The sequence below is a fragment of the Polistes dominula genome, unplaced genomic scaffold (genome assembly GCF_049000335.1).
Source record: "Polistes dominula isolate Pdom_NZ unplaced genomic scaffold, Pdom_raw_medaka contig_33, whole genome shotgun sequence".
Classification (NCBI taxonomy): Eukaryota; Metazoa; Arthropoda; class Insecta; order Hymenoptera; family Vespidae; genus Polistes; species Polistes dominula.
The window spans coordinates 1478409-1492164 of NW_028300998.1; the positions used below are offsets into that span (position 1 = coordinate 1478409).

At 26.8% G+C, this 13756-nt stretch overlaps 2 protein-coding genes across 3 annotated transcripts; one reads left to right on the plus strand and one right to left on the minus strand.

Annotated features, from left to right (window-relative positions):
* Positions 1-1730: 1730 nt before the first annotated feature.
* Tsf2 (transferrin 2) lies at positions 1731-6452 on the minus strand. The gene is made up of 9 exons (XM_015317464.2): positions 6296-6452; positions 5694-6106; positions 5451-5568; positions 5198-5377; positions 4598-5121; positions 4356-4520; positions 4187-4275; positions 3766-4106; positions 1731-3681 (listed from the first exon to the last, which is right to left on the minus strand). Exons 1-9 carry the CDS (start codon positions 6351-6353, stop codon positions 3032-3034), a joined length of 2538 nt encoding a protein of 845 aa, XP_015172950.2. The 5' UTR covers positions 6354-6452; the 3' UTR covers positions 1731-3031.
* A 296-nt stretch (positions 6453-6748) lies between these two features.
* On the plus strand, positions 6749-13222 carry spin (lysolipid transporter protein spinster). Of its 2 annotated transcripts, XM_089173446.1 has the most exons (10): positions 6749-7229; positions 7368-7564; positions 7704-7855; positions 7932-8135; positions 8235-8363; positions 8440-8701; positions 8792-8890; positions 8982-9201; positions 10111-10209; positions 11763-13222. In XM_089173446.1, the coding sequence occupies exons 1-9, from the start codon at positions 7127-7129 to the stop codon at positions 10161-10163; spliced, it is 1419 nt and encodes a 472-aa protein (XP_089029572.1). In that variant the 5' UTR covers positions 6749-7126; the 3' UTR covers positions 10164-10209; positions 11763-13222. The 2 variants fall into 2 exon arrangements, with proteins under 2 accessions (XP_089029572.1, XP_089029571.1); XM_089173445.1 differs by lacking the exon at positions 10111-10209.
* Positions 13223-13756: the final 534 nt, after the last annotated feature.

Consider the following 13756-nt stretch of genomic DNA (forward strand, 5'->3'; position numbering starts at 1 on the left):
TCTCTCTCTCTCTCTCTTTACATCTTTTAGCATATAGAACTTGCATGTATGGATCTACCCCTCGAATGATTCCACAGCGGGATAGCGTTCAACATAGTAGGCTCGCATCTAATTTCTACGAACGATCGGAAGATTATGTAAATAAGAGGTGCGTGCAGAACGCAGCACGGAATAATAATTTCGATGGAAGCGCTAAAAGTCCACATTCACTCTCGACATATACCTATATATATATATATATACATAAATACATTCGCGTAACGTATATTCTCATACTTTGTTCTTGATTCGATCTCGAATATCCAGAGCTCTTTTCATTCGTATTTTCTAAAGAACGTTCCTTCGCGGTCCAACATTCTCCTCCATTCGCTTTTATACTATCTGTAACTTACAATCTTCTGTACATTGTGCGTACTTAGAAAAATTCGAACAAGAAACATGAACATGATTTGTCTCTTTTAAATAAATAAACCACTACTTTATTCTTCACATAATTTCTTAGCACGGTAGGAGATAACGAATAATACAGATTTTATTGAAAATTTAAATGAATTCTTTAAGCTTTAAATATATCAAACTAGGGGTGCCCCCGCCACGCGTTGCTGTGACTCACAATCAGTCCGATACACACGTCTTTAAGTCAATTTATAATCATTGCGATTATAAATTGAGATATTAACTATCTTATCTTTCAAGTTGGATGAAACTGCACACAGTGTGTAAAATTTGATTAAAATCAGTTCAGTAGTTTAGGAGTTCATTGCGGACAAACAACGTGACACTTAATTTATATATATTAAGAAGCTTTACCCCTACTAATTCTCAATTTTCTTGAAAAGAATCAAATAATTACATTTATACATACATTCTATTTTCTTAAAGAAGAAAAATTTAAGAAAAAAAAAAAAAAAACATTGCAAAAATATTGTTCCAACAACAAATGCGCTAAAAGAAAGATAAAAGAAAACGATAGTAAAAACGATCGTGACTTCTGTCGTTTCCCAGGAAAATACGCTATGAAATCTCTGTGTGCATTTGTGTAAGTTAATGTGATATGTGTGTGAGTGTGTGAATGTAGGTGTTAACTTAATTGTTTCACCCGCTTTCTTGTGCGATTAAATGACCTCTCTTTTCAAATGAATCCAACTAAAGTTCTCTCTAAGTCAGACGTAGTTGCCATCGTACAGGCGCATGTGTTTCTTCAATGGACATTTACCATAATTTGAAATTTACAATAAAAAATTATAATCCACGAACGAACAGTGACATACATCGGTTGAGCGAAAGCAAAGTAATATCAGACATCGATTAAACTTAATTACGAAATTTAACGAAAAGATAATTAAGTAGTATACTTTGACATTTTACAAACGTGCCTTCTTATCAACGTTATAATTTTGTAAGAAAGAACTATAAAACTATGTAATTTCAATGTCCCATATGTGCGTCCAAAGAAATCTTTCAAAATGATGTTTATAAGAGAGGATCGTTCTACGAACTTTTCTACCGTAACAACAACGATCACAAGAGCGATGATCGAAGAGCGTAAAATTACAAGAAAATAAAAAAGAAAATGAAAGATCAATAATAGAACATGTATGTGATTGTCATTCGAAAGTAGTACGAGGTGTTGCAAATAGTTAAAAGTTACTTTACTCATCATAGTTTTCTATCTAATCGTGAAATATTTCGGACGAAATTGCGAATAAACGTGAAATCGTATTTCCACATAAAGTTTCGTTCTATTATTTATTATTACATCATATAGTAGTTTGTAATAATATAAAAATGAAGCACAACTAACATAGCTTATAATTTCTCTACGTCGATTTTTTTTTTTTTTTTCTGTTAAGAAACATATATAGTCGCTATACTTAAGAATCAAATATGTGTCGAAGTGTATTTAATGAATATTTGTCAACCTTTATTGAAAAAGAATACAATAAAAAGGTTAATCTAATTTTTTTTATAAACATACAAATTTTCTTTTTTCTTTTTTTTTTCAAGTGTAGATCTTTTATTTATAATTGTAATCCAATTAAAATTAGGATTATCATTAATTTATCAAATGAACTGAAATGGACACGCACATTGACTGACTTATACAAATCGATTTGAATTTTCGCACGACACAGTTAGAAACCATCAGGAGTCTTAAGTAATATCCTGGACAGACAGAAACGGATATTACCTGACGCGATCTCGAAGCTTCGCCGATATCCAATGATCGTTGAGAAACGCAATTTGAATAATATCCTCAACGATAATTGCTTCGGTCACGAAGAACACAGTCACTATTTCCGATTACTCAACAATATATCACTTAAGTTAAAATCAATTAATCCCTGGCCAGGGTAATCATAATTTATTTCGATACAATAAATCAAATCAAAAGGTCGTAAATATTGTATTTTTTTCCATTGTAAAATATCTATCGTTCATTATAAGAATGTCATTTATCATGAAAATATATTATACTTATCTAAAAATAAATAAAAATCATTTGATATTCAAAATGGACGGTTTCATTTATTCGAAGATCAACAAGTTTATCATCTTCCTTTTGTATTCATTTCAAATATTATAATTAATATCTATCTACATTAATAGATACTGTTATGTACTAACATAAGATGAAGACATGGTTACTGTGACCATGTAATCTTAGAAAATATATATTACATATGTGTGTATACTATATATATATATATATATAATACCTATATTTATATCTATACATATATATTTCTTCTGTAAATGGACGGATTTAATATTGACCATATAATAATCGATATCGGTTATCTTAGATTAATAAGGCATATATTATTACCTATGGTAAAAAAAAGTTATAAAATATAAAAACTTATAAAATCTATAAAATAGTCATCCTATTCGATGACCAATGATTGATTGTACTATTTACGCGTATATTAGATGAACACGATTTCAGATTGATCTGTTGACACGTAATATTTAAAAATATATTTTTGGAAGATACGAGATTCAATTAATTTATGATCGCGTATAAAAATTAAGTATTCAGATCTCTTATCCAGTAAGTTAAGATAAGCATTAATATCGTAGCAATTATGGAATGTTCTAAAGAAGCTGCACCAGCATTACAATCTACGATTCTTCTAGCTCTCATAAAATCTCGTCCAAGATATGCGCTAAATTGTCTTTTTTCAGGTGGAATAATAACTAATTGTTGAGTTGCATCTTGGAAAATGAGATCACTATACGGTGGAATGCTGTAGAACATACTGAAACTAAACTCATCTGGATCCTTCCTACCATACAATTGTTGTGCATAAATAAACAGATTGATATAAGCATTGATTTGCGTCTCATTGTAACCGTAATAACCCCCACGTGTAACAATAGCATTAGCTGCTACTTTTCCTAAATTACAATGTTCGTAGTCTGTAGTTGGTCGACGAGTACCATCGGGACAAAGTAATTCAAAATCTTTTGTAAATGTATTACGTGCCCAAAATTCCCTTCTTTTACCATCAGTGTTTTCAGCAACCGTTGTATGTTTGACGAATGCTACATCACCACCTCCTTCAACCAAACATCTAAAAGCACCAGTATACCCATAATAATCCTCCGAAGCGTCCCTTCGACAATATTTGTTACTTGTTCCATGACATAAGTCACACATATTATCGTATGGTACACCTGAAATGATTAATCAATTAATTGAAATATATATTACATTAAAATAATTATTATATACAAAGTGTACAAACTTCAAAAACTTACCTGTATTGTATTCAGGACTCAGCGCACCTGGCACGCATGATTTAGTGAAATATTCAGCAGCTGCGCGTACGGAATTGCAACCATAGCCTCTAATCCATTGATTTGAGAGAAGATACGCCAATGGATAGACCCATCCTGCTGCAGTATTAATTCCAGTATGACAGGTATATTTGTTTTTGAGATACGTTAAGTCTGTATTATCATCCTCTTCCTTCGCAACAGCAACTACATAATAATCAGGTGTACCAAGATTATATACTTCGGATATGAATGGAATTAATTCAAAACGCAAACCAGCGGTATATACATCACTGGCATCTAAAACTGTTACATCTGCAATTCTGAAATTAATGTACAATTTAATGTAATGTATTATTTTATGCACTATATTTTTAATCATTTGTTAACTTGTCATACATACCCATTTTGTATTGCTTGCATACAATTTATTTGACTATATGCCTTATGGCATAATAATTCTGGTTTCAGAAGTTGTGCTTTCAAAGCAATCTATAAAGTAATCAGAAATATTTTATTTTATTAGTCTATTAATTGATTTGTAATAATAGTAATTTAAAAATGAAAATTACCTTCATCTTTACACACTTTTCCATTTCAGGATCGGACGTAACGCACAATGTCATCCTGTTGACAGGACATTGACGTACTCCTAAAATAGAATCTAATGATCTACCTAAATATCCTGTATACGTTTGATCTTTTTCAGGCAATGATACAAAATCTTTAGCTGAATCCTATAAGTACAGACACAATCATAAATACACAAAATAATTAAAAATGCATGATAATTATTTCAAAATATAATTAATACCGAAAATATTAGATTATGATGAATGCCATATTTGGGAGCTGATTCAAATAAATCAAATGTTTCGATTGGTTGAATATTTGTCGTTTCAGAATAATCGTTGACTGGATAATTATTATACGTGTTATTATGTTCCCTATTCCATGTATTCGAGTTTGTGTAGCTGTCATCGTAACTTCTATTATAATCATTAGAGTTGTCTGTATTGTACTCATTTCGATTATTATATCCAAAATCATTTTCTTTATATCTGTCTTCGTATCCTAATCTATTTTCAAAATCACCTTGTCGATTATCAAAACGATTATTATAAATATCCGTTGAATCGTTCCTTTTATTTTTGTTAAATATTTTAACCGCTTTTTCGAGAAATTTTTGATATAATCTACGAATTTCACTTTTTGTTACAGAAGACGTCACCACTGCACGAGAAGGAACAGTACCCCAATTACAAGTCTTATATTCGTTTATTGATTTTCGTGTTCCATCCTTGCATAATAATTCGAATTGATCTTTCGTAATATTATCTATTAAAAAAAAAAAAAAAAGAACGAATTAATAATTTATTATCTATTGACGAAGCACATTTATTTACACACTTACTGAATTCAAATGTAGATGATGTCATTTCTTGTACAGTTGTATGAACTAAAAATGCAATCTCTCCAGCATTTACTAAGCAACGAAAAGCACCCTCATATCCTGCATAAGGATCTGCATTTGTGCATTTATCAGTTGGTGGTTTTCCAATACAAAGTTTGCATAACTGGTCAGAATTATCGCCTAAAATATATAGATCATTGTTCAATACATTCAAATATTTATGTAAATACTAATTTATGTTTTATATACGTACCTAAAGGATTATATTTATCTATCAATGAGTTTACCGCACAACTTGGTCCAAAATATTTAATTGCAGATTTGACATGATTATTACAATCAATAACTTCCATTCCACCTTGCCTCATTAACTGAAATAAATAAAGTCATATCTATAATAAATTATATTAATAAATATAACACATAAAACTAATATAATATATTTGAAATGTATATATAATATAAAATTAACATTTCTATATCAGATTTTACTTACCGTAAGAATAGGAATAACCCAACTGGCAAGCGTACCAACGCCTGCAAAACATGCTTTTTTTCCTCGAAGATTTTCTAACGTTTCTACATCTGATAAAGACCCTTTCTTAATAACAGCAACAGTATATTGATAATTAACACCACTTTCATATATTTCTTGCATAATGGGGACCAAACTATGATAACGCCCTGCTAAAAACACTTCTCCAGCATCTAATGTTGTCATTTCAGCTTTTTCTTGATCCAACATTGACATACACTCTTCCTTATTAAATGCTTGTTTACACTTCAATGTAAGATAGGTCCTTCCAAAGAAAGTCATATCACGAGCAACTGCATTTGAGAAAGCTTCACATTTATTTTGTTCGCCATCAGATACAGTGCACCATGTCATCGTATTATTCACTTTTAATCCTATAAATAAAACATTCTCACTTTACTATGATACATTTCACTACTTGTTTGTTATTAACATAAAAATATTATACTTATAAATTATATAAACTATATTATAATATAAATGATTAATATAAGTAACAAAAGTTAACTTAAATTTAGGTTAATAGGAAAATTTTTTAATAAAAATGAATATTTCATTAATACCATTTATACAAATGCAGATAAACATAAATATTAAAAACACGTAGCCTTCTTGCCACATTTTGACTTAATGATAACAAAAAAACTTTAATGCCAAAATGTTATTAGACAACGCCCATTGACACTCATTAGAATGAATTAAAGCTAGTGTAGTATATTATTCCGAATGATATTTTACGCCATCTACCGAAGTAACCACGCCATCTTAAGATCTATACGCATAATATAAGCCGCGGTAAATTTGAAAATTTTTTTAAGACAAATGCAACATTTAACTATTAAATGTTATTTATGTAATTATATATAATAATTATTAATTTATTATAGTAAAATATTTTATATATTTATATAATATATATATATATATATATATATATATACAAACATTTTCCAATAAAGTTCGTTGTAATTAAAGTGATATGTAATTTTACTTTACAATTAGTTGAAAAAGTGCATTGCCATATTTAAAATGTACAGGTGGTAGTGTATGCAGTTTACATATACATGTAAACAGAAAATTAAATCATCCTAATAAATGACGAAATGTTTTTATTTAAATTTATCGTACGAAAATCGGTATTATTAGACAAATGCGATAGTGACTTTAGTTTACGTTCAACTTAACTATTGAAATTAATGAAAAGCCCAACAAGAGGTTATATTATAAAACTAGAAATACTAATTTGAGTACAAATTAGCTTGGGAAAAATTGTACACATTGTGTATGAAGTGAATGAATCGAATTATTATTATAGCAGAGCTATACCAAATGAATCGTAATAATATTTGATATTAATAAAAAAAATTTCAAATCGTGTAAAAACATAATTAAAAATGCCATTTAACCTAAGAGAAGTTAGACCCAGTGAATTGATCACTGTAACAATATTATGCTTCATTAATTTAATAAATTATATGGACCGTTTCACTGTTGCTGGTAATTATTAACATTTTCTATACTCATTTTTATGTTTATAAATTATCTTAACATTTTTACATGCACTTATGATCTATAATATATATATATATATTTTTTTTATTATTAACTTTTATAAACACTTGTATATGTTAATAGGAATGTTAAGAAAAATCAAGGATGACTTTCATATTGGTTATGATAAGTCTGGCTTATTACAGACAGCATTTATTATAAGTTATATGATATTCGCACCATTATTTGGATATCTTGGTGATAGGTATAATCGTAAAACCATCATGGGTATAGGTGTCTTCCTATGGAGTCTTACCACATTTATTGGATCTTTTATGACGGTAACACATATTTAATCATTTCAAACTGTAGTACGTAAGATAAAAATCTGTTTATATTTATATAAAAAGTCTCACTAATATTTATTTTTAAATTAAGTTACTTTAATAATTTTACTCATCGTATATGACATTTTTTCAGACATTTGAGACATTTTTAATATTCAGAGCGATGGTTGGCATAGGAGAAGCTAGTTATTCAACAATTGCACCAACATTAATTAGTGATTTATTTATTGATGATGTCCGTTCCAAAATGCTCGCATTATTCTACTTTGCAATACCCGTTGGAAGGTAATTCTTGACATATTCAAAAATTATATATAAAAAAAGAATACAAATAATATATATAAATTTGTATCTTTTCCAGTGGAATGGGTTATATTATCGGAGGTGAAATGTCAAAAGCAACAGGTTCATGGCAATGGGGTTTACGTGTCACACCTGTATTAGGAATAGTAGCAATTATACTATTACTTATTGGAGTAAGAGAACCTGTTAGAGGTGAAAGAGAAGGTGGTATGCATATTACTAATACAGCATGGTTACAAGATGTGAAAGCTTTAACGAAGAAGTAAGTTAATGATATAAATCACAATAAAAATTCAAAACATTTTTATTTTGTGTCAAATTGATTAAGTAAATTATTGTTTATTTATAATGCTTTTTTTAGTCCAAGTTTTACACTTTCTACAGCTGGATTTACATGCGTATCGTTTGTTGCTGGCGCATTATCTTGGTGGGCACCAACATATTTGCAAATAGGATTTAAATTAACTGGATCTGAAGTAGATTCACTTGAGTAAGACAACAAAATTTGATTTATAAATTATTATTACATTTTTTGATTTGTTAATGTATTGCGTGTTTACTTACAGTGTGGATTATAAATTTGGATTAATAGGAATGATGTCTGGGATAATAGGAGTACCTTTAGGATCTTTTATAGCACAAAAACTTCGAGTACGTTGGACAACTACAGACCCATTAATATGTGCTACCGGTCTATTAATAAGCGCTCCATTAATATTTTTTGCAATAATTACTGCTAATACTAATGCTACTCTTTGTTACGTGTTAATATTTTTAGGACAAGTAGCTTTAAATTTAAATTGGGCTATTGTAGCAGATATGTTGCTTGTGAGTATTATATTACAGATAATATTTAACTTTACATTATTTAATATGTATCACTATTTATTAAGAACGATATGCAATATAACTTTCCAGTATGTAGTAATACCAACTAGAAGATCTACGGCAGAAGCATTTCAAATATTATTTGCACATGCCTTTGGAGATGCTGGAAGTCCTTACCTTATAGGTCTGGTAAGTTGAGATATGATGTTTCTTAGTTATATTCATTTATTCATTTATTCATTGACTTATTTGAAAATTTATTAATCGAAACATTTTTCAGATATCAGAAGGGCTAAAAGTAGTTATTCTACCAGATCTGAGTTTAGGTGGTGCTGCCAGTGATATTCCTACAGTTTACAATGATATTGTAGAATTTCGTAGTTTACAATATGCACTATTCGTTACTATTTTTGTTCAAGTTGTTGGATCCTTGTTCTTCTTTTTCACTGCTCTATATATAGAGAAAGACAAAGCATCAGTTGATCTACTTACTGCTACAAGTAAGTGAAAATATCTTTTATATTTTGTACAATTCTACGTTACTCTCTTATCACCTCTTTCGTCTCTGTTATGAAGTTTATTGCATATTTCAAGTTAACTTCATTATTAGAGACATATGAACTCTTATTCGAATTATAACAACAGAATGAACAGACTATATTCTTAAAGATCCTATGATCTTCATATATTTATAATCTTTTGCATTATTGCTTTGTGATCTATGTTTATAATCAGGAATAAGTAGATGCTACTATAATTTTCCAAATATTATTGCATGTAGGTGTAAATTATAGTGTTTGTGTATTATTCGATTGAAATTAAATTGAAATAATGTGGATTAATGGGTATGCATGACTTTTTATTCTTTTTAGCCGCTGACACTTCAGGCACAATTGCATCTGTTAATGTAGTAAACAAGTAGCCGTTTATATATTGCAATACTATACATGGAAATGGTGATATAGTGTCATGTCAATGCTTTGTGTATGTGTCTCCTCTTTGATTTGATATTTATAATTTATTAACATTACTAACAATTCAAAAAGTATTCATCATCATTTACTTTTGTGTAAAACAAAACATCTCATTTTAATTATTATTATTATAATATTTTTTTTATCGTAGTATAAATATATTTAACTTTTGTATACTACACATATGTGTCTAAGTTACAATTTTATTATTTATTAGAATCTCATAATACTTATTTAAATTAACTTAAATGTAGACACACAATGAAAAAAAAAAAATATATTAATTTAATAATTATATAACAAACTACAAGTATAATGGGTGATGATGGGTGTATTGCTTTATATTTTTCTAGCCGATATATTATCTTGCACAGTTAAAATGTGTGGAATGTGCATGACATTATTTTGTATAATATGCAAACATCTTTCTTGCAGACAAATATCTAGATACTAAGAATAATGGGCAAGCTGCAACAACACGTTTATAGGTCATCGTCTGTAATGGGCCACATCTGATAATGTGCTGTGTATCTGGTACATAATTTACTTTCACGACTTTTGGTTTATATTTTATTGGAACATGATAATCAATTTAATTTTTATGTATATTGTCTTTCATTATCAAGGCTTATTCATGATAACTCTTAAAAAAAAAAAATCAAAAAAAAAAAAGAGAAATTTTATATGCCATGGATATACAGCGCTGTTAACAATTTTCTTGTGAAAAATAATTCAACATATTTTTTTTTAATATTTATTTATGAACACTTGAACAGTCTATTCTTCATATGCAATCACCACATTATCAACTGATAAGTGTAATTAGATATTACCAATTTTTTTCCTTTCAGAAAAGATTCTTCTTGTTAAATAAATTTTGATTATGTTTTTGATTTTGATCAAGAAATAAGAAATCTATAGAATTTCTAGGATATTGTCACAAGGATATTACTCATATCATTTATTTTTGCATGAAAGAAAAAAATCCATTTTAAAATAGTTTGAAATTTGCAATGCTAATACAACAAATAATTGTATTTAAATTTATGCAGCTTTAATATTGTTTATAATACAGTAGAAAAAAAGCTTCAAATATGAACAATTTCTGAATGTTGCATTATCTATTGGATTAAATTGATTATCAGTTTAGTTTGGTTTGTTTTTTGTTTATTAATATTTTTGTTTTTATTTTATCAGTTAATCATACTCATATTATTAATTCTTTCTTATTTCAATTTTATTTCAAATGTTATGTATTTATTGTTTTATTTACAATTTTTTTTCTTTTTATATATATATATATTACTTCAATTTAGAATGATACAGCATGGGAAGCTTTGATCACACTAACATTTCATAAAACTATGGTGCTTTTCAATTATCAGAAGACAATTTACATTTAAACAACACAACTTTGAAACATATATTACATATATAAATCATGCTCGAAATGATAAATAATATTTTTACCATATTGGGAATTAATGTTTACAATTTTGTTCTATTTATTTTACTTATAATCATATATATATATTTTAGTAATATATACACCATATGAAATGTAATATTGCATTTGAGTATGTTATTATATTGTGTGCAAAATATTAATTAGTTTTAATTGTGTGCACTTAGATAGTTAATAGTAATGCATAGTTTGTTTTTTTTTTTTATTTCACAAATATTATTATTTTGTGAAATGTGCATATGTGTATTAGTTTAAAAAGTAATGCTTCAATTCAATTCAATTAATTGTATGCATGCGAGGTATGTTTTCAAGAGAGTTAAAATTAAACAAAATAAATCACAAACAAAAAAGGAAAATATATAAATGAAGAGTTTATTGTTTTTGTTGAAATTATTGTATTAATTGAAGAAATTTATCTAACAATCATTTCTTCATTCCCATGTTTATCTGGAAGGATATAACATGTGTTGTTGTTTTTTTTGTTTTTTTTTTTTTTTAAGATTGTATTATTATTATTATTTAATAATGTATAAATTATATATAATCTTGTTTTTACTTTTTATAGGCTAATTTAAATTTTCAATTATTGACTCTCATCAATGGATTATATCATATGTTTTAGGTGGAAGTATTTCAGATTCTGTACATATATGTAATGGTGAAACTGAAAGTGAATCACAAGAGGAAACGTTTAGGACATAATTGATCATTTTTAAAAAGATTAAGGTGAAATTAGATGTACAGGAAAGATATTGATATTAAAAAAAAATAATAATAAAGTAGAAAAAAAGACAGCAATTTTATATGCTCAGGGACGATTCAAGAAAATTTGAATATTTGAAAGGAACAGAAAAAAATATTATTGTATTGTTTACAATATAAAAACGAGTTGAAGAATATGAAAGATATCAACTGTGTTCAAACACCATTTGAAAGAAGAAAGATTATTTTAAGCCAATTGTTATTAGTGTAACAAATGATATCCCTTGAAAAAAAAAAAAGATATACAATCAAATATACAGCCATGTTGCCAGATGCTATTTATATTTTTATATTAGTCCTTAAATTAGTAAAAAAAAAAAAAATTAGTGCTATTAAGCAGCGATAAATAAATTATTATTAACAATACTAATGTCAAACTATATTCGAAATGAAAATATTTCATTAATCTTAGTTATCATATATTTAGGGTTATTAACTCTATGTACTTATTCTGGCACTAAAACTTTTTCTTTTATCATTATTGATATAAAAGGTACTGCTTTTGACAAATAAACATATAGTCAAGAGTTAATATATAATTACCTATTTATATATTTGAATGATTCATTTATAAAATTAACATAATTATTAATTATAATCTAATTTAGTATAATACTTGTAACTTTATGATAATTTTATATATATATATATATAGTTTAATATAGGTTTAACATATAGATAATCTAATTATATATTTATTTAGTTAACATATGATAAAATATGTTAATATAATATCAATAATTGCTACAATACAGTTGTTTAAACATCACTAATACATTATCAAAAAATTATCATCACGTAATGTGTAGCAATTTTAATACAGTACTTATAATTTATACTTATTACAAATATTGAAACATTGAACAGCATAAAATTAATTTTACAAACGTTATAAATATTAGAATATATAAAATTAAGGTATTATTTAAATATCAAGCATTGATTAAATGCTAAATTATTAAAAATGTATTATAGACATATTTTGATTTGTATATATCTATAAACGTATTAGTAAAATACTTTTTATAGATAACCACAAGAATTTTTCTAGATATCAGTGACATTATTTTACCATTAATGAACATGATAATGAATATTTCTGAATAATATCATTTAAAGAAACAATAATAATAAAAAATAAATTCATAAATTAGAAAGTTACATGCGAGTATCATATATATCATTCTATATATACAATGGCGGGAATTTCAAATGTTGTAGTACTCACCACAAGGTGAGTAAATATTTTGGGTATTTAAAATGATTATATTAATAGACCGTCCAAAAATATTATCTGAATAAATTTCATCAAATTATAAATCATCTTTACTAACGTATAATTATATGTGTTAGTTATTAAAATATAATTAATAATAATATATATATATATATATATATATATATATATATATATATATATATATATATATATATCATACTAATACTACAATAAAATACTTCCTCTACTAGACAGTATATATAATAATGTATTGTATAAAAATCACATTCATAAGTTTCTCAATATTTTTATCCATAAACAAACATATTTCATCTTTAATGTTTTATTAGATAAGAGTTTAATCTTTAAAAAAAAAAAAAAATGCAAATGATCCACTCACTTTCAATTATTTTTTCCTTGAATTATCCGTGTATCTTTTTCTCAATGTAACACACCAGTAACGGTAAATATAAGATCTTATTAGTAATGCTAATATTTAACCAAGATAAGTAAGAATATCTCATAAGATTCTCATAAATGAATATAAAATCTTGCCACCTTTTTAGTTTCAATCGTGCTACCTACCATTCCTTATCGTTAGTTCATTAATTATTTTAAAAGAGTTATTATTTAAA

What these genes read in the sequence shown, in the direction of transcription:
- spin (XM_089173445.1), top strand. Translation starts at nt 7,127, where the DNA reads ATGCCATTTAACCTAAGAGAAGTTAGACCCAGTGAATTGATCACTGTA. An exon ending in TTATTGGATCTTTTATGACG is followed by an intron (nt 7,565 to 7,703) that starts GTAACACATATT and finishes ACATTTTTTCAG; the next exon opens with ACATTTGAGACATTTTTAAT. An exon ending in TTTGCAATACCCGTTGGAAG is followed by an intron (nt 7,856 to 7,931) that starts GTAATTCTTGAC and finishes TATCTTTTCCAG; the next exon opens with TGGAATGGGTTATATTATCG.
- Tsf2 (XM_015317464.2), bottom strand. Translation starts at nt 6,353, where the DNA reads ATGTGGCAAGAAGGCTACGTGTTTTTAATATTTATGTTTATCTGCATT. An exon ending in GGGTTATTCCTATTCTTACG is followed by an intron (nt 5,569 to 5,693) that starts GTAAGTAAAATC and finishes TATTTATTTCAG; the next exon opens with TTAATGAGGCAAGGTGGAAT. An exon ending in ATCATCTACATTTGAATTCA is followed by an intron (nt 5,122 to 5,197) that starts GTAAGTGTGTAA and finishes TTTTTTTAATAG; the next exon opens with ATAATATTACGAAAGATCAA.